Source organism: Dendropsophus ebraccatus, chromosome 4 (assembly GCF_027789765.1).
Source record: "Dendropsophus ebraccatus isolate aDenEbr1 chromosome 4, aDenEbr1.pat, whole genome shotgun sequence".
Lineage (NCBI taxonomy): Eukaryota > Metazoa > Chordata > Amphibia > Anura > Hylidae > Dendropsophus > Dendropsophus ebraccatus.
The window spans coordinates 67,049,349-67,071,395 of record NC_091457.1 but is presented as its reverse complement, the minus strand read 5'-3'; the positions used below and the strand labels follow the sequence as shown (position 1 = coordinate 67,071,395).

General features: G+C 40.9%; 1 protein-coding gene across 3 annotated transcripts in view; it reads right to left on the bottom strand.

The window, feature by feature from the left end:
• Positions 1 to 6,029: 6,029 nt before the first annotated feature.
• The window catches only part of GAN (gigaxonin), a 32,437-nt gene continuing 16,419 nt past the window's right edge, over positions 6,030 to 22,047 (bottom strand). For all 3 annotated transcript variants that reach the window (XM_069968487.1, XM_069968488.1, XM_069968489.1), the window contains 8 exons: positions 18,546 to 18,763; positions 18,286 to 18,407; positions 17,495 to 17,607; positions 17,093 to 17,242; positions 15,191 to 15,327; positions 14,978 to 15,106; positions 11,838 to 11,947; positions 6,030 to 6,879 (listed from right to left, as the gene is read on the bottom strand). In XM_069968487.1, coding sequence (XP_069824588.1) covers positions 6,701 to 6,879; positions 11,838 to 11,947; positions 14,978 to 15,106; positions 15,191 to 15,327; positions 17,093 to 17,242; positions 17,495 to 17,607; positions 18,286 to 18,407; positions 18,546 to 18,763 — 1,158 coding nt within the window. In that variant the 3' untranslated portion in view covers positions 6,030 to 6,700. The remainder of the gene's footprint in view (positions 6,880 to 11,837; positions 11,948 to 14,977; positions 15,107 to 15,190; positions 15,328 to 17,092; positions 17,243 to 17,494; positions 17,608 to 18,285; positions 18,408 to 18,545; positions 18,764 to 22,047) is intronic.

The following is a 22,047-nucleotide window of genomic DNA, read 5'->3' as shown; positions in this document are numbered from 1 at the left end:
AAATTATGTATTTTTTTTTTTTTTGTGGGAGGTTAAGGGTTAAATCTTTTTTCATCCTCTCCATGATGATGTAAGCAGTGGCGGTTCCACCCTTATAGGTTTGTTTTTGTCTCCCCCCCCCCCCATATATATGTGCCTTTGTATTATTATAATATTAGACACTTGATAAAGAGACCGGACCGGTCTGGAAACGCGCTGTGTCAATGGCATAATTCTTTTAATAAATTTTATGATATTTTATATCACTATTACCCCTTGGACCTGCGCCTGTTCTAACCGCCTTGGAATGGAGGAGGATACTGACTGTCTTTAATCCATGTGGGGATTAGTCGGGAGTGGCTGCGGTTCATTCACATGCTATGAGTAAGAGTTGGGCTTTAAACCAGCACAAACTACTCAGGTGAGAGTTCTATATGCTTACTTTTACCACTTCAGCCCTGTCTGAATTACGCTATAGAGTGCTGTCTTATATTTTGTTTAAAACATTAGCTTTGGCTGTCCAGGCATGATAGGAATTGTAGCTTTGTAACGACTGGAGGGCCTGAGTTTGACACCTGTGGACTAGAGCAATAAAATACAGAATCTTCTGGAGGATTCTAAAAACTAAGTCGTCCAATTAAAACACAATGACAATGAAAAAATAATAAAAAACGCTACTCGTTAGCTTCCCTCAACTACCATGTCCTCTTTATTGTTTGTTCTTCTCTTACTAGCCTTTTTACCTGAAATAAGGTGGCAAGCTGCATGTCTTGCTTTAGACCCCAAACTAGTATAAGGGCAACATTTCAGTAACCATTAGAGCTATGTCTGGTGTCACAAATTAGTCCTATGGATATAAAGTGTCCCCTTGGTCATCTTTAAGCCTACCTAAAGGCGCTGAGTGTTATTCCGCTTTGTAATCTTGCTTGTGGCCCTAGCAATATATTTAAATGCTCTCGGTATGGTGTTAAAGTTCTTAACAGCAGAAAATCTGAATCCATGAAAAGTTTAATTTTCTTACGTTGTGCAGGGCTAAAAGAACATGGAGGTCTGATATTTTTTTATACAGATATTTTTTTAAACACTGGGCCTCATTTATGAAAAGTGCCTAATTTCTTCCCGTTGTCTTAGTCTTGCACAAAAACAGTTTCACTCCATACTGCTCTGTATGCAAATCAGAGCTAACTAGGCATGTTGGCGGCGTCTCTCCCTCAACTAGTCAGGATTCCCAGGCTGTAGTCATGCCTCTCTGAACAACGTAGAAGGCTCCTGGCCAGAGAATGACTCCTAGAAAGGTGGGAGTCATTACAGGCCCGGATACCTGACTAGTTGAGGGAGAGGCGCTGCCCACATGCCTAGTTAGCACTGATTTGCATACAGCTTACAAAGTAATAAAACTACTATTTCGTGGACATGGAGACAGCGGCAAACAATCAGCTTATATGGTAGGGAACACTGTCAAATGCTTAACAACATCATTATTTTACCTCAACACTAAACCTTGGTGATTGGTTCCGTTTAATATAGTGTTATCACAATTAGTACTGATTTCTGCATGTTTGTTTGATTAACCACTGACAGGAAGTGCAGTTCTTTCATTTTCAATGTGGCATTGTCCCCAGCTCACCAACTTTTAACTCTCTCCAGAGACATCCTCCGCTTTCTCAGGAGGCCTGGCTGGATCTTTTTTTCTGAGCTCAAGCCCCACCTCCTCAGTGATGTCATCGCCTCTGACCAGCCTATACATGTTACATCACTACCTCTAACAAGCCCTACAGCCTACATCCCCACTTCTAATCAGCCCCTATTACGTACTTCACCATATCCCTGTCATACACACTCAAGTATCTTTAAGGTTACAAACACACTTGGCGGGTCTGCAGCGAGTCTCCATGCTGCGTTTTTGCAGCGAGACTCGCTGCAGATCCCGGCCCTATACTTTTAATGGCAGACAAACACGCAGCAGGGATGTACATCCCTGCTGCGAGTTTGTTTGCAGCCCACCCCATTAACCCCCCGGCCGCGGGAGCTGATACTTCACCTGATCCCGGCTCCGGCGGTTCCCGATGTCTTCAGCAAGCCGGAGCGGGGACCAGGTAAAGTATATGCTCCAGCCAGCCGCCCGCAGCCCGGCCGCCCGATCGCCCCCCCGGCAGCACCGATCGCACGCCCCCCCCCAATGGCCCCCCCGCAGCCCCGGCCGCTCGATCGCCCCCCCGGCAGGGGGGGGGGGGCGATCGGGCGGCTGGGGCTGCAGGGGGGCGTGCGAGCGATCGGTGCTGCGGGGGGGCAAGCAATCGGTGCTGCGGGGGGGCGTGCGATTGGGTGGCCGGGGCTGCGGGCGGCTGGCTGGAGCATATACTTCACCTGGTCCCCGCTCCGGCTTGCTGAAGACATCGGGAACCGCCGGAGCCGGGATCAGGTGAAGTATCAGCTCCCGCGGCCGGGGGGTTAATGGGGTGGGCTGCAGACAAACTCGCAGCAGGGATGTACATCCCTGCTGCGTGTTTGTCTGCCATTAAAAGTATAGGGCCGAGATCTGCAGCGAGTCTCGCTGCATGGAGACTCGCTGCAGACCCGCCAAGTGTGTTTGTAACCTAATGGAAAGAATGTGGTGGTTACAGCATGCTGCCTTGTGCTGAATAATTCCTTGGCAGAGAAGCAGGCAGTGGATACAGCAACTTTTGCAGACTTGGTATTTTGAGAAGTAGATGCTCTGGCTAGAAATGTACTGGCAGGATGGTTGGAGTCATGCACTCCACCCATGTGGTATAATTACTTTTGCAGGTATAAGACGGATCTTGCATGCCCAGAGCATAGGCATAGGAAAGGCCATAGTACAGTGTAGGGTCCGCCCCGAGCATGAGGCTACCTTATCATGGTGGGGTGGTTTACACTATTTGCAAATGGTAACCAAGAGCCTCATTATTTTTGTGGAAAAATTTTTAGCAGTTGGGAGGGCTGCTTTTTAACTATTTTTATGTCTGTAGTGGGTCTGTATCTTGCCATTGCGGTGAGCTGTTGCATTCTTCTGTGTTTTTGTGTGTTTGCAATTTCAGCCATAGAAACGTGCTACTGCTTAGTGTGAATGGTGTTCTAGGAGAACTGACCAAAATGAGAATATGTCTGGAGATTCTTATAATCGAAGATATAAAAGGCAAATAGTAAATATGGACAAAAATATATAAACTTGAGATCAGTAATACAATTAAATCAAAAATTTTCAGCTGGCAAAGAGTCAAGGAGGTGTTCCCAAGCTTTTAGGCTGTTAAGGGCTGTAACGCCTCCTTACTCCCTCTCCCTTCCCTATTCCTGCTCGTGGCTTAGCTTCCAGCTGACCGTCAATTAAGCAGGGATAGAAATGAGAGGAGAAGCAGCGTTGCATCAGCACTCAGCACTTCAAGGGCTTAGGAAAGCCTCATTTACACTTTGCACAGATGGATATATGAAAGGTACCATGTGTTTCCTTGCCCTTGCCCTAAGAGTGTCAGCAGTTTGGAATGCAAACTGCAATGGACAGATTCATTTACAAGGGGTTTCCCAACAATTGACCCTTTTTTAATCCCCTTTTTAGGTTATGAATGCAATGGCAGGGTGCATGCTTGACCATGGCTCTATTCAAACTCTTTCCACTGTATAATTATTTTTTAAATATAAAAATTTCCCTGGAGTTGCCATGCTGTCAATTCCTAGATGGAGGGCAGAGGGAGTAGCACAGCACAAAAGCCATTCTCCTTTATATCAGGAAAGCAAATGAACAGAGAGATGTAAGCAATACATTGTTCTGTTCAGCATTTCTGTCACTAGTTTATGCTGCCCTCATTTAATACAGCATAAACCTAGTGACAGATTCCCTTTAAATGTTATTCACTGGCTGGCATGCACTATAGCTCAAATCACTCCGCTGAACATGTACAAAAGACTGCGAGTGAAAACATTAAGTAAATGTTCTGAAATAGAGTCTAAAGTAATCCAGTGGCTGCCATAACAGGCATGCACTAGCAAACTCTACTCAAAATGTTTGCAATGTTTCCAACCTAAAATTTATTTTTCGAATAAACAAATGTAACATTCACCTGCAGGACAGCCCCATTAACGGTAGGAAAGACGTGTGACTTTGTGTTGCTATTAAGTAGCCAATCATTATAAACTGTAGCTGAGGCTTAACCCTCAAATAATTGCTATTTTCTCATCATCTTTAAAGGGGAACAATAATAATAATCAATGGAGGAGGTAGGCCGGATGACGCAACAGTGTTCCTAAAGGTGCACCGGAGCGAAGATAACTCCGACTAGCAAAGCAGGATTGGCACCGAGGAAGAAGGTAAGCCACATACCTTCCTCCTCAGTGTCCCAGCAATATAAGGGGCTATTAGCGGGTTAGATTAATTTAATCTGATGAGAGTTCCCCTTTAAAGAAAAAGAAAAACATTAACAAAATAAATCCTCATTGGCTTATCTAATCTCATAAATGGGACAAAATACTGATTATTAAAAAAAAAATGCTGTAATATTCAATGTAGCATGTTAATGTGACCCCGCAGTTACAGTGCCTACATGTAAATCACTGGAGAACTACAGAAACCTAAAAATATATTCTGTAAACATGGGCAGCAACTCCCCCCCCCCCCAAGTTTTAGCCACCGTGACACAGCACACACAGCTCCTTATATTATTTTTACTATACTTCTAGATACCCAGGGAGGGGGGGGGGAATGAAACAAGTATTCCGGTATCAAAGAACTGCACTTAAATAAAAATATCACCCCAAGATATATAACTTACTAATATAGTGTTATCACTAATAGTACTGCCTTTAGCGTACTTTTGCTTGATTCGCCGAACAGGAAGTTTGTATTAGGACTACAAAATGTGTATTGTGTACAGCTCCCCAGCTCTTCCGTCTTATGTCACAGGAGGCTTGGTTGGATCTTGTCTCTCAGCTCTATCACTGCACCCCTATAGCCACCATTTCTGACCAGCCCCTTCGACCTACATCACCATCTCCCTGATACATATAGCTCTTTAATAGGCCATTTAGGGTGTGTTTACAGTATGCCTCCTTAAGCTGAGCATTCTCAAGGCAGGGAGCACACAGAAAACGAAAGCAGCAGGTGCTGCAACTGCTCAATAGTCTGCATTGAAATTATATATTCTGCAACATCTTTGGGTGTGACATTGGCAGGAATGCTGTGGGAAAGGGGGGTATGAAAACTGGGAGGACTGTGATGGAGAGCCAAGGAAAAGCATTGAATTCTAGGAATTGTAGTACTGAGCAACTACAGTAGAAGACCCCCCAAAAAATAACAGATTTTTGGTGGTTTCAGGACTGGTGCAGATAGGTATGCAATGGTCTATGCTATTGCAGCATGTTTATTTTTTACCTGATGTCATAGTAATCCTTTAAAGAATAATAGCTAGAATGGACTGGAATGTTAATTTATAGATTAAAATAAACATTAATTTATAGCTACCTTTCATCTGTTCGATACTTAAAAATGGCTTGCTTAGCAGCTACCTTCCTGGAGAAGGTATCAGCTTAAAGGAATACAAGAAACAATTGTTTTGCTATTTTTCAGTAAAATAAAAGTAAAGAACCAGAAAAAAAAACACAGTTATAAAGAATATGTCGAACACTGACATAACGTTACACAATTAACTTTGAGGTAAAATTCAAATAAACAAACATATAAAAAGAATTCTAATTATTTATCACCGTTTCCACCTATCAATCAGGTATGCTTAAGGAGAACTCCCAGAAAAGCCACTTAAGGGCCCAGTCAAATGTGCTGATATTCTGACATAATTCAGACAAAAAAAAAAAAGTCTTACGTGACTTGCACCACATCTAAGTTTTAGACCCTTTATTTGGGTCCATAGGGGCACAGCTTTGGTAAAATGGGATTGGGGCCTAAACGCATCAATATTTTGGTTAAAAAAAAGTCAACTAATAATTAGAAAATAATAAGATAAACTTGGACAGTCTTCATGTGCTATATTATATATATATATATATATATATATATATATATATATATATATATATATATATATATATATATATATATACACACACACACACACACACACTTACACATATATATATATAGATAGATAGATAGGGGGCGCGACCGGCCTGCAGACTGTGCGCCGAAGCTTGAACTCTCTTAGAATTGGACACTTTTATTAGTTGACATGGGGCCCAAAGTCACGGCACTGTTTTGCAATAATTTATATCTAAAAATATTAATAACATTTTAGTCATACTTTTGAGAGTTTTCCTATAACCGCTGATTTCAAACAAAATATGATGCTTTCCTTTAAGGCAAGCAATGTACCACTGTGGACCCAAACAAGGTTGTCTTCTTCTGTTAGCGTTAAAGTATTTTCTTTCTAGTGTTTTGCATATTAAAGCTCATTATATTAGTACATTGCCTCATGCTTGAAAACTAGTTACCAAAACCCAGAAAGCATAAAGCAATGTGATATAGATATTAATATAGACATGACGTATAATGATCCCAACACCCAAGCTTTTGTAGTGTCTCCATGGAGTGTTCTTAGTTTCATTGACACTCCAGGTCTATATATCAGCTGTATGTGAAATCTGTGTCATGGCCGGCACCATGTTTTTTGTCGCTGATATCTTTTGTAATTTTACCCCCAATAATGAAGCACCTGGCTTTCCGGGGGTCGGTTGTCATGCAGTCTTTACCAGTGGCTCATGTTGTGACTCTGATGCGAAAGAGTCCTTGCTGCAGTTGGAGTCGGAAAAGACGGCAGTTTGCGATTCGCAGTGCTGCGCATCCTGTGCGTCGGAGATCTGATGGAAATAAAGGCTTGGTGTGATGCCAGGTGCCGGTGCTCCTCTTAAATTCCCTCACATAGTCGTAACTTGTACCTAAAACCACAAATAATAGTTACATGGAGAGTATAAGGCAGAACAAAATCTCACAGATTCTAACTTTTTAATTTGTTACAACAAAAACATTTATTGACATTTATGGTTAATAATGAATATGATTGTATAGAAAACTATATACATTTACCCATACAAGACGTTCTCCTGGTCTAAATGAAGGCAAACAGCAAATCTGAATTGCATCTAGTGGGTCGTAAAATTACTTTTTATGCAATTAGCACATAAGTTATTTATGTACGTACACTCAGTGGTAGCATTTTATTCTACATTTATTCTAGCCATACATAGACTCAAAGTTCTCTTTATATAGGTGTTTGCAATTACTGTGAATCATATGCATAGGCTGAAAGAAAAACAATGGTGTCTTGGAAAAACAAAGATACATGAGCTTTTATAAGTAGAGCCACTTGCACACTTTCTGAGCAAGCATAATTGAATAAATTGGATGTTTGCTGCACTTTTCCATTTTAGTATAGGAACTACCAGTTGCTCTGTTTTGGAAATAAGTCTTTAGGGAAACACAATAGAGAAGAACTTTCTCAGTAACAGTTTTATGATCTGGACACAAAAATGATTGAGCGGCTTTTAAACAGTAATGTTTTTGTCCAGTCTGGGAATGTCTGCATTTTAAAGGGCATGATGTACCAAGAAATCACTTAAAAGGGTTATCTAGGATTGGAAAAACATAGCTGTGTTCTTTAAGTAACAGTGCCACTTCTGTTCTTAGTTTGTGTATGGCATTGCAGCTAAGTTCAATTGAAGCAAAAGGAGAGAGGCTGTAATACTATATATATATACTATAAAACTGAGGACAAGTGTGGCATTGTTTTTAGTAGAAAGCAGATAATTTTTTCTAATCTCAGATATCCCCGTATAAAAGGGTATTCCTATCTACCAAAGGTTAAGGAATAACAAGCTGATCAGTGGGCGTCCAACACATGAGACTCCCACTAATCTAGGAAATCGAAGCGCACCGTGCATATGGAGCCACTGCTCCACTCATTCTCTTTGGGGCCACCCAATATTCTAATATAATAATATATAATAATTATATATTATTATTAGTATATAATATAGTGCCATCCATGTTTTACCAGATAGATAGATAGATAGACATACACACACAGTACAGACCAAAAGTTTGGACACACCTTCTCATTCAAAGAGTTTTCTGTATTCTTTATGACTATGAAAATTGTAGATTCACACAGTGTGAAACAACTGAAAATATGTCTTATATTCTAGGTTCTTCAAAGTAGCCGCCTTTTGCTTTAAATACTGCTTTGCACACTCTTGGCATTATCTTGATGAGCTTCAAGCGGTAGTCACCGGAAATGGTTTTCACTTGGTTTTCAGGTGTGCCCTGTAAGGTGTAATAAGTGGGATTTCTTGCCTTATAAATGCAGTCGGGACCATAAGTTGTGTTGTGCAGAAGTCAGGTGGATACACAGCTGATAGTCTTACTGAATAGACTGTTAGAATTTGTATTATGGCAAGAAAAAAGCAGCTAAGTAAAGAAAAACGTGTGGCCATCATTACTTTAAGAAATGAAGGTCAGTCTGAAAAATTGGGAAGACTTTTAAAAGTGTCCCCAAGTGCAGTTGCAAAAATCATCAATTTCTACAAAGAAACTGGCTGACATGAGGACCGCCCCAAGAAAGGAAGAGCAAGAGTCACCTCTGCTGCGGAGGAGAATTTCATCAGAGTCACCAGCTTCAGAAATCACAGGTTACCAGCAGCTCAGATTAGATAGCAGGTCAATAGAACACAGAGTTCTAGCAGCAGAAACATCGCTACAACAACTGGTAAGAGGAGACTTTGTGCAGTAGGCCTTCCTGGTAAAATAGCTGCTAGGAAACCACTGCTAAGGACAGACAACAGGCAGAAAAAACTTGTTTAGGCTAAAAGAACATAAGGAATGGACATCAGACCAGTGGAAATCTGTGCTTTGGTCTGATGAGTCAAAAGTTGAGATCTTTGGTTCCAACCCTCGTGTCTTTGTGCAACACAAAAGGTGAACAGATGGACTGTACATGCCTGGTTGCCACCGTCAAGCATAGAGGAGGAGGAAGTGTGATGGTGTTGGGGTGCTTTGCTGGTGACACTGTTGGGGATTTATTCAAAATTGAAGGCTACCACAGCATCTTGCAGTAGCATGCTATTCCATCCGGTTTGCATATAGTTGGACTATCATTTATTTTTCAACAGGACAATGACCCCAAACACACCTCCAGGCTGTGTAAGGGCTATTTGACCAAGAAGGGGAGTGATGGGGTGCTACGCCAGATGACCTGGCCTCCACGGTCACCAGGTGACCAGAGTGAAGGCAAAAGGGCCAACAAGTGCTAAGCATCTCCTTCAACACTGTTGGAAAACCATTTCTGGAGACTACCGCTTGAAGCTCATCAAGAGAATGCCAAGAGCATGCAAAGCAGTAATCAAAGCAAAAGACGGCTACTTTGAAGAACAAAGAATTTAAGACATATTTTCAGTTGTTTAACACTTTTTTTTTGTTAAGAATATAATTCCATATGTGTTAATTCATAGTTTTGATGCGTTCAGTGATGAGTTCAGTGTGAATCTACAGTTTTCATAGTCATGAAAATACAGAAAACTCTTTGAATGAGAAGGTGTATCCAAACTAGATCATTTTGATCATGGTGATGAAATGCCTGATGTTGCTATTCTACTATAGTCAATTTAATACTAATTATTATTAGGACTGAGGAGAAATAGAAGTTTGGGTGATTAACTCCACAGACATGGAAACAAGGCCTTAAAGGGGTAGTCCACCAAAAAATTTTTTCTTTCAAATCAACTGGTGCCATAAAGTGCCAGAGATTTGTAATTCACTTCTATTAAAAAATCTTAAGTCTTCCAGTACTTATCAGCTGCTGTGTGTCCAGCAGGAAGTGGTGTTTTCTTTCCTGTCTGACCCAGTGCTCTCTGTTGCCTCCTCTGTCCATGTCAGGAACTGTCCAAAGCAGGAGCAAATCCCCATAGAAAACCTCTCCTGCTCTCCAGACTGGAAATAATACAACTTCCTGTTGGGCATACAGCAGCTGATAAGTACTGGAAGGCTTGAGATTTTTTAATAGAAGTAAATTACAAATCTCTGGCACTTCATGGTAGCAGTTGATTTGAAAGAAAATTTTTTTGGGTGGACTACCCCTTTAAAGGGTTGATCCAAGTTGATCAAGAGAAACATGGCTCCTACTTCTAAAAACAACATGACTCTTGTCCTCAGTTTGGATGTGGTTTGGCAGCTCAGTTGCATTAAAATGAACAGAGATGAAATGTAATACAACTAGAGAGGAGCGAACCTCGAGCATGCTCGAGTCTATCCGAACCCGAGCATTCGGCAAAGCGGGGGCTGCTGAAGTTGGATAAAGCTCTTAAAGGAGAAGTCCGGACAAAATTAATTTTTGATATGTTGTTACTTATAAAAAGTTATACAAATTTCTAATGTACATTAATTATGGGAAATGCACATATAGGGCTATTTCCCTTAATTTAGTAGATCAGGAAGTGTTAGAATTCTCTCAGATCCAGTGACGTCACGACGAAAGGTGTAATTCCTATGGAGTGTCCAGCAGGGGGCGCTCTCTATATAGAAGTCTATGGGACTTAATTGTTTCTATGGATTTCTATGTAATGTAATGTAGTGTAGTGTACAGTGCTTTATTGAATGAATACATCTATGGAATACTTTGGGGAGCAAGTGTACTGAGCAGCTCCCCCCTGCGCCCGGCGGCATAGACAGTGGCATCGCAGGCAAGTGATATCCATTACCCAGCTACAGCTCCCATCACCTGTTCATACTATAAGCAGATGATGGGAGCTGTAGTTCAGTGTATATGCGGCGGATCGGTGGAAGTGCGGCGGATCGGCGTGCGGTGGGAATGCGGCGGATCGGCGGGCTTACTGTGATATCCTAATGTATTGAATGAATACATTTATGTAATACTTTGGGGAGCAAGGACACTTGCTCCCCAAAGTATTCCATAGATGTATTCATTCAATAAAGCACTGTACACTACACTACATAGAAATCCATAGAAACAATTAAGTCCCATAGACTTCTATATAGAGAGCGCCCCCTGCTGGACACTCCATAGGAATTACACCTTTCGCCGTGACGTCACTGGATCTGAGAGAATTCTAACACTTCCTGATCTACTAAATTAAGGGAAATAGCCCTATATGTGCATTTCCCATAATTAATGTACATTAGAAATTTGTATAACTTTTCATAAGTAACAACATATCAAAAAATAATTTTGGCCGGACTTCTCCTTTAAGCTGTCTGGAAAACATTAATACATGGATATGTTTTCCACATAGCCTTAGGGCTTTATCCAAGTTCAGCAGCCGCGCTATGCCGAATGCTCGTGTTTCGGATAGACTCGAACATGCTCGAGGTTCGTTCATCTCTAAATACAACCGGAGGACAGGCGTGGATGATGTTTTTGCAGGAAAGTAGCTGTGTTTTTTCCAGTCCTGGATAACCCCCTTTGAAATAGAAATTCACTCTTTACTCTGGCTAAGAGAAGGGTATCCCAAGTGCAGTACCCTCCCATCAATACAGAACGTCAGGCTATAAAAAAATAAAAATCTCTAAAAGGACCCATATTATAAAATGTGGACAATTAAACTAGACTAGGGAATGTGCGGCTGTCGGATCAATAAAACAAAGGGCAACATGAATAATCTAGCAATGGTTTATACAGCCCTGGCCACACAATCATCAGCCTTGTTACGGTCACAGTAAAGTGCTGTGAAACTTAGTAAAATTTACAATACCAGACACAAGAGCAGTGTGGTTTTGGACGTATTAAAAAAAAACAACCTTTCTATAATGTATCTATGTTGCCTAAATAAAAAACAAACAAAAACAAACCACATTGGAATTAGAATTCTTGCTTGGTAACTGTTACCTGTATCAAGATCACCAATGACATAGATACTAGCACCAATTGGAACAGCACCATATACAAAAGAAGAGCTGGTTGGGATACACAAGTTCTGATCATTTAGGTAGATCCATCTGTAGACATAAAAGTAGAGATGTCTTAGTAAAGCACCCAGTATAGAGAAGGTGAAAACAAAACAAAACATAATAATATTGTATCAAATCAAATAACAGAAAATAACAGAAATATATTCCTGAGTAACATATGGCTGTCATATCGCCTGGTTATATATCCAGCTTTCCTCGTCTTCATTTGCCTTTCAGGAGTTAAAGAGTAACTGTCATGTTTTTTTTTTTATTGCAGAAATCAGTAGTCTAAGCGATTTTAAGAAACTCTGTAATAGGTTTTATCAGCCAAAAAAGCCTCCTTCTGTACTCAAGAAGCAATCTCCCAGCCCCCCCCCCCCCCCCCCCGACTTCTTATCTGTGCATTATCAGGCAAACACGTCTTCATTACAGAGAAGCCAGTGAAGACGGGCTCTGCTCTCTCCATTGTAAGCCTATGAAGGGGGGAGGGGCTGAGGGAGCAGGAAGAGGTGACATGAAGGTCAGCTGTTTGTAGACTCTCTGGGCACCTAAAACGCTAAATTCAGGTGTCAGAAAGGTCAGTGCTTATCTATGAACTTACTGAGAGAAGATTGCAGGGTGTTGGGCTTTGCAGAAATCCTCCGTGCTCAGTCACTCCTAACAGCCCCTCCCCTCTCCATAGCCACATAATGGACAGAGAAATCCTGCTTTATCTGATGTGAGGGGGGAGGCTGGGAGATTGCTTTTTCAGTACAGAAGGAAACTTTTTTAGTACATAAAACCTATTACAGAGTTTCTTAAAATCGCTTGTACTGTTGATATTTAATGTTTTTAAAAAAATGACCCTGAAATGACAGTTACGCTTTAAGAAAAGTTGCTTGGCAATCAATGGTGTACAGGAAAAAGTGGCCATAAAAATAAATAAAATCAAATGGGTCCCCAATTCTTCCAAGGACAAAAGGGTTTTGTTACCCCTACAGAAACTCATGGGCCAATTCCTGGGACTAGTATTGTAACTTGTATACACCTAACATAATGGAAAAATAGATGGGACAAATCTTTCACCAAGGATGCTACAAAAGCTGTAAAATTTTATAGAATTGTGGAAGCCATTGGAACAGTAGGTTACCCAGCATACCCACAAACAGAAAGATGCACATAACAGATTTGTAATTGTACTATTGAGTCCAATCATTACTAGAAGATATAAATGTAACCTGCACCCCCAATCCATCCTCTATTCTCTTGTACATGTGCTGCAGTGGAGGAGTTAGCCGTATAGTTAATGAATGATTAAGTGCTTGTACAACAAAGCTTCTGAACTCATGATTCGACAAAGTACAAGGATTCAATGCTAGAAACTCGTCACCAGCGAATAAAGGTCGGATCCTGGATGGAGCCTCCACGGAGAACTAGTCTAAATGTCACCTCTTACTCACTATGTGGGCTGCCTACCAGTAACAAAGGCAGATATGACTGATACTTCTCCCATAACATGCTGATAGTACATCCGGGTAGCAGATGATGAGCTGTGAGGTTATTCAGGAGCTATATAAAAAGGAGGCCACATTTGTACAAAATACAGGGGAAGGATCTATAAAAACTATTTACTTTTTCGGGAAGGTGATGAGAGTTTCCGAACATACATATTTTAGCATTTTTAGTAGATCTATCAGCTGCAATTCACTTTACAAATTAGGAAATACAGTATATTAGTTATTGTGAGGGCTTCCACCTGACACCGGGATGGGTGCAATCTAGTGTAATATAGCTCCGAGTGCACTGCCTAACCCCTGCAGCCACAGATCAACAGACCAATACGTAGATAGAAATTAGCAGGCTCTCAAAAAAGGGAAGAATCATTAAAAAATTTAAATAAATTTTATAAAAAAAAAAAAAAAAAAATCGATATAGCAGTAAACATGCTGGTACATTACTGAGCACACTTCCTAAACCTATACCTATACCCTGCGCCCCTGCCCAGTATCATCCGAAAACTTACTCTGAAAAAGTCCTGCGCAATATGTTAATGCAAGCCAACTAGACATCTAGGCGTTGTGGCTGGGGCAAGTAGTCACGGTCCCCTAGGCGTGTCAGCGCTATAATCACGCCCCCTCTAAGCGTGATTCACAGCGCTCTATCATACATCGCAGGAGGCGGTCTTTAACTCGTCAATGCTACTATGATAGTGGGATAAGACACTGCTGTACTGCGCATGTCCAGCGAGTTAGAAGACTGACTCCTGCAAAGTATGGCTGACACAGCGCTGCCTTATACCACAAGACAATTGCTTAGATAGTACTTGCTTAATGGCAAAATGCAACCAGAGCTGCACGGTCTTTGCAAGCTAGAGTTAATATGGTAGTAAAAAATTATGACTAGAAAAAAAAAATAGTGATAAAAAGATCTATGAAAAAATCTAGGATAAATGTCTGTCCCAAGCTAATTATTCAAACACTGTATCTGTATGTATAGGAGTTTGTTGTATATAGGTATATCTAGGATGAGTATATGGTTTTAAACCGCTGACTTATTCACTGTAAATTGCTGTATATTCTTACATATAGTACACGGGGGAGGCCTGCTTTACATATCAATAGCGCTGTTCAGCAGCGCTAGAACAGAGCAGCTTAGAGCCCTGCAGTTCCCAACACAAACATTGGTGGCATGAAAGAGTCTGTGTTGCTGCAGCTTTCCCCTCCCCTCCCCATAAAGAATACAGGAACACATGTTAGTTGAGATGGGAATACCATTTTTACTTTTGTCACTGAAAGTAAGACCATAATAAATTAAATTCAGTTCATGCATAATTTAACAACTTATTTTCATTCCCTAAATCAAATATTATTTGGTAAAGTTATACTAGTAACTATACTGAACACTAGATGGAGACATAATACCATTACCAGTGACTGCAATATTCCAGTCTCAAAAGCTTATCCGACAAAACTCCACTAAACATGAATCATATCTAAACTTGGATTGCTACAAAGTGGATTATTCTTTCAGAATAAAAATCGAAATAATCCTCTAATAACGCAGTCTTTCATATATCTTGATAACCAGGAATGACCGTACCGTTTAAAGTCGTCATGGTAAAACTCAGATTTGCAGGCCACCATCTCACTGTTCTGTTCATTTTCACGACTTCTTACGCCACCAAAGACGTAAAGCTCCATGCCAACTCCACATGCAACAGCTCCAAACCTGCAGAGACAGACTTATGTGAGACAAAATACATTTAGGTAGAGTCCTGCAGACCATCCCAAGAGTATTTTGAGGTGTCCTCACCTTCTCTCTTTAAGGGGACAGATGGCTGTCCATTGCTGTGTTTTGGGGTCGTAACACTCAACAGACTCAAACAGTTTCCCGTAGGAACCTCCTCCCATGGCATAAATTTTCTTCTTCATTGTTGCATAGCAGCCGATCTGCAATTAATCCACAAAGCCCAGGAATGACAATAAGTGTGATGGCTACAAAGTACATCTTTATTCCTGATGTGCCAAAAGGGGCAGATGCAATGCTAGAGTTGTCGAAGTAGTTTAGAAACTTAAACCTGAGTAAAAGTAAACCTGAGATTCTACAACGTTTATGGTACTAAAACGTCTGACAAGCCATTAAGTGTCTAAAGTGGATCTGTGGTCAGCCAAAAAATATATATATATGTTTCACATCACATTGTATTCCTGGCTGGAAGTCACTGTCTTCTATTAATCTCTATCAGAAGCTCTCAGAGATGACAGGGCCTATTTTGGCCTTGTGGATGAAGCCAATTTTCATTTTTTCGTTTACGTTTTTCACTTGTTGCCTTCTAAGATCCATAACTCTCAATTGTCCATGTGCTGAGCTGTATAGCATTAAGGGCTTATTTTTTGCACTTTTGTACTTTGTAAAGACACCTTTCATTTCATTTCACCATTAACCCTTTCATGTCAGCCATACGGCTATATACGTTCCTGCTGCACACACCTCATGCAGAAGGACCGTATATAAACACTCCTGATGGTGATAGTTTTTTGTGTGTGCCGGGCCGTTTCAAAGTGATCGGCCCTCCACACATTACTGTTCCCAGGCCCGGGAATGACAGGCAGCCGCAGTCCCGCAGTTGCCTGTCATTAACCCTCTTAAATGCTGGGATGCACAGCGATTGCAGCGTTTCAGGTAGTCAGTGACAGGACAAGGGCCTGTCACTGACTGATCGGGACCCGTTCCTGATCACTTGTACCGACAGGCGGTGGTAAGCCACTTACCTCTGTCCTGTCGGATTGGAGATCTGTAGATAGAGATAGGGTTTACCAAGGCAGGCATCCATCCACAGACGATCGTTTCGGGGTAGTTGCCCCTCGTCAGTGTGGAGTAGGATTCTGGCTAACAGGGGCAATGAAAAATAGACCAACAAAACACAGCAATCGCTGAGCTCAGGGAGACCAGAGACAAAAAAAATCAGATGGAGTACTCACTGAAAAGTCTCCACTGATGCATTGCCCCTATAAAGTTAAATATGCAAAAGAAGGGTCCGTGGAGTCTAAGTTACGAGTCTCAAAACAGGGGAATAGCCAGATATCCCTCCAGGGGAGGGAAGCCTGGAGGGATATCTGGCTATTCCCGTGTTTTGAGATTTGTAACTTAGACTCCACGGACCCTTCTTTTGCATATTTAACTTTATAGGGGGCAATGCATCAGTGGAGACTCTTCAGTGAGTACTCCATCTGATTTTTTTTGTCGCTGGTCTCCCTGAGCTCAGCGATTGCTGTGTTTTGTTTAAAAAAAAACAACCAAAAAACATATTACATATTGCAGCGTGCAGAATTATCCGAAATAAAATATCCGAAATTAAAATATATAACAATATTGTTCCCGCACGGTGAACAGTGTAAATAAAAAACGTGAAAAAAAAAAAATCACCAGAATTGCTGATTTTTTTTTTATTATATATTATAATATATTATATATATATATATGATATATATATTTTATATATCAAAAATTATTATTTCTTACACCAATATGATGCCAATAAAAACTAGAGACCATTGCGCAAAAATAAAAACATTGAACCAGAAATCTCTGGACTGGAAAGAATACCACTTCCGGCAGGACATTCAGCAGCTGATAGGTACTAGAAGACTTAAGATTTTTTTAACAGAAGTAAATTGCAAATCTCTGGCAATATCACATAATGCTGGGTCGTACCTTTCTGACCATGGTCATGTTCTGTTGCTTGGTCCAGGTTTTAGTGCAGATGTCATAGGATTCCATAGAAATCAACTCTCGATCCCCATCCTCTCCTCCCAGAACATAGATGACACCATCAATTTCCACCACACCAAAACTGTGCCTTGCCTAGTAGGAATACATTTAGTACTCTTAAGTAATTCCAAAGAAAGTGGCCATGTTTTTGTAGCACTGGATAACCCCTTTACGTAAGTAATACTATTTCTACACAAGTAACTCTATAAGCACCTCAGCCAATTGAGTACTGACACAAGCCTTAGTAGAAGAACCCCCCATGATATATAAACTGGCTGCTAACTTTTAATAAAAGAGATCCACCTTAACCATCAGGGTGTTTGATTCTCAGTGCACATTAGTTACCTCTAGCATCTCTGGTAAAGGGCTCCATGAGTTGGCATCAGGATCATACTGTTCACCAGACGTCAACGTTTCACTGTTTTCATTCTGACCCCCCAGTACAAACAGGAAGCCTTCTGCAAAGGGAAAAGAATTGAACCAGTGTTTTAGTACATTAATTTTTTGGTTGCAGTTTTTTCAATAGTGTTTTTTCATCACACATCATGTGATTCTTTTAAACAATATAAAAAAATAGCAATACAACATGCACCAAAAAATAAACACACATTTACGTATACAATGGGGGAGATTTATCAAACTGGTGTAAATTAGAACTGGCTCAGTTGCCCCCAGCAACCAATCAGATTCCACCTTTCATTTCCCAAAGTGTCTGTGAGGAACGAAAGGTGGAATCTGATTGGTTGCTAGGGGCAACTGAGCCAGTTTCACTTTACACCAGTTTGATAAATCTTCCCCAATATGAACAGAAGAAAAATGCCACAAACTGGGTGAAAAAACTCCACAGCTACAGTATGCTGCATTGAGGAAACCCTCCCACTGACTGTAGTTAGCTTACCATGGTGGATGTTTGTAGACATTTTAGCACCAATATACTAGTTGCAATGACCGTTAATGCAAGCATTTAGTAACACACACTCAGCCCGCACCCTGGGCTTATTGCAACTAGGAATCAGAAGTTTTCAATTTCTGGGAGAGGAAGTATTTGTAGCTATGGATCCGTCCAGGGCCCCTGCGGCTCCCTTCTCAGGTCTGAATCACAGTAACAAAATTCTCCTCCCTCTCTTAGGTCATACCTGCAGACAGAACACCGTGGTTGATCCGTGGTATGCTGAGAGGTGACAGTTCAATCCATAGCTGTCTGTTTTTGTCATAAAGTGGGCACATACAACGAACATTGGCCAGTGGTTTCCGAGACCTATAAGCATACACTTTTTATTAACTAAATAGTTAGCGGCATCACATTCACATTTACACATACAGAACTTCTGTACAGCTGAGATTTCAGTACATAAACCATTGTGATTATCTGTCTGTAGGAAAACTCCAGACTTACGCCCTCTCTTCTCCTCCAGCGGTCACAATGCATTCAGAGTAGCCCCTTGGTTTGAAGGATGCCAGGACGGCTTCTCCTTGCTGTGGCTGGCTCAGGGGTATGTTGTTACATTCTCTGACCATTTCTCGTACCAACGGCTCATTTAGCATTTGTTCTCGCAGGTAGCTGGAATCCAGGCCGCTCACCCACAAGGCTGAGGACACATCCTTCATGTGAACCTGGAGGAATAAAAGTGGGACAAGTCATGAAGCACTACAACAGAACAAAATTTAGAAAGTCATTGGACAGGAATTAAAAAAAAAAGGGGCTACCAATGTATTCCACTATATATTGCTCTCCCAGTCTTTTTGCAAGAATCAAGTTCCACTGTAAGCAGTGGCGTAGCTACCATAGAGGCAGGGAAGGCGGTTGCTATGGGGCCCGTGGAGGGAGGGGGCCCAGGTAAGATAAGAGCCTCCTGTGTCCTTTTGCTTAACCCCTTATTTACTGCAGTGTATAAGTGACCCAGTGTTCTCTAACATGCTGCAAAACAAAAAAAGGTTAATACAGAAGACAATTAGCTCTCTGCCTGACTACTCTGATAACCTCTGACCTCAGTTCTCTGAGTTCCTGCAGAGGTCAGGGGTTATCAGTGCAGGAGTAGCAGAGCTAATTGTCTTCTGTATTAACCCTTTTTTCTGTTGCAACATGTAAGAGAACACTGGGTCACTTACACACTGCAGTAAATAAAGGGTTAAGCAAAAGGTATTCTGCTCCTGCACCTATGTATAACACCATAGGATTCTGCCTCTGGCAACAAGAGAATTTATTTTTTGGCCACATCACCGAGTAGATATATATATATATATATATATATATATATATATATACACACATATTAGTGTGTAGGGGAGGGGGGGGGGCCCATACAGTATTTTGCTATGGGGCCCCATGAATCCTGGCTGCACCCCTGACTGTAAGTACAATGGTGCCTTGGATTACGAGCATAATTCGTACCTGGACTGTGCTTGTAATCCAAATCCACTCTTAAACCAAAGCAAATTTTCCCATAAGAAATCACTGATATACAGACAATTGGTTCCACACACCAAAACTAAATATTTATACTGAACATGTAAAACAGATGAAACAAACATTCAGAAACAGCAGAATGTCATTTATAAGTTACTGTACAGTAATGAATGTATAAAAACATGTAAAATGCATATATAAAAACGACTGACGTATCTGAAAAGTCACAAAAGAGATATTTATACAGTAAAATCAGAAGATGCACCATGACATCATGTACGGACACATTCGCAGGGCTATAAGTAGTTTGATACATAACATTTAGCCATAAGAACCTACTTTGTGATGTAATCTCATAAGAGCATAACATTTACAGTTAAAAGCAACACACCATTCAGATGAATTCATAACTACAGAAATTATTTGCTACAAATCATCATTGTGTTTTATACTGAATCCTAAGGTCGCATTCACATCATGATTTGCAGACATGTTGGGGTCCGAACTGAAATAACTCAAGTGTAATCACGACATAACCATGTTTGGGTCATTGAAGTCAATGGCGCCCATGCCTGTATGTGCACATATGCATCAGCATCCCATTTTTAGACACGGCAACATAAAAGTGCACTGGATCGGCAAGTCACGGTGTAGTATACCCTAAGGGTATGTTCACCTATGCTTAATCCGCTGCATATTTGATGGTGCAGTTTTCAGCTATTTATACTGGTTAAATCCACATCATGAAATCGGCACCATCAAATCCGCAGCAGATTAAATCAGTGTGACCGTACCCTAAAGAACCAGCACCTCCTTCTGCAACGTGCTGCAGCCTTAACTGTCAGAAGTGTTTAGGGGTATTTTTTCCCCCTACGCTAGGCTAGGAGCTGTGCACCAATCATATCTCCCCACCATTGCTAACTCTTCATTCACAATGTCTCATAAAATGAGTAATGCAGCTGCATCCCCCCCTCTTCCTTCTCTTTGCCTTCTAGTTTTACAGTCACCAAAAAACCTGTCTAGTGTAAAGTAAATGTTCAAAAAACAGCCTGAAGACACAAAAGCGAGACAGCTGGAATGCTAAGTGTAATGTAAAATGGCAAAATTTCTACTGAAACATTGCACAGTGTTTCATAGAGAAGCTTTAGCTTTAATTTCCAAAGACAGACTAGACTGGAGAAAAAAAAAATTCTTCTCCAGAGAACCATGCCTCCCTCCTGCCCTATGCTCTAACAGTAGGAGCACAGACTTTCAGTGGAAGCAAGGCACAAGCACTGTGGAATGTTTGCCTCTGGGAATCTGCATCTATCATAATAAAAGATGGCAAAATGACGGAATACACAAGAAAAAAAATACAATGAGCCTCTATCTCCTAAACACATTTGAGAAGCACACTATTACAAATATGGCCTGGGGAGAGAAGTTAGCTGCTACTGTGAGTCACATCACGGAAATGTTTCTTCAGTTTAAAAGAAAAAAAAAAGCTCATATGACTGAAAACCAAAATCTCAAACTGATTGACTCAGTACATATAAGTCACCCCATACATATTAGTGGCAGGATCAGCAGATCGTCTGATGTACACATGCATTCTTACTATCCCCAAACCGATTATGTTGGGGGAGAGTCTCAAATCTGGCAAGTCTGGCAATGGCCTAACCCCCTAAACCCTACCAGAAAACATAACCATTTGAGCAAACTAACGTTCATGTGTATAGAAAAAGGGAGGACACAGCTATCAGCTGAACAGTTTTCAACAGCTATTGAAGGTGTATGGCCCTTTTTAGGACACCTGCATACTGCACTATTCTAGCCAGTATTTTACATCCTCTTCCTTTCTGACAATATAACTTTTTATAGTGGTCATTAAGAGGCCTTTATCTAGCCTGACGCCTTTTTACAGGGGGACTAGAAAAGGCCGGTATATGGGTCCCATGCCGGGGATTGCAGAAGCTCTGCTGGGCTCCTGCTCTAACAGCTGTATGACAGGTGGACTTCTGCCGGTTTAACCCCTTAGGCTGGGTTCACACTACGTTTTTGCAATCCATTTTTTTTCATAAACCGGATGAAAAACAGATAAAAAAAAATTAATGCGTGTGTGTATCCATTTTGATCCGTTTTTCCAATGAATTCCATTATAAAAAAAAAAAGATTTTTTTTTAACGTACACAAAAACATAGTCGACCTCATTTTTGTGTCCATAAAAAAAAACGGATCCGTTTTCTTAAATAATGGAATTCAATAGAAAAATGGATCAAAACGGTTGCACACACATGCATGCGTTTTTCATCTGTTTTTTTGCAAAAACGTAGTGTGATCCCAGCCTTATGTGGGTGGTTAAATCATGACCGCGGCATAAGTTTTATAATATGAGTGATGAGGAGATTGCTTGTTGAAGCCCTCTTGGGGGGAATAATAAAAAGTGAAAAAAAATTAAATGTAAAAAAAACAGAATGTAATAAAAAAACGCTGTCGAGCTATGTAGTGATAC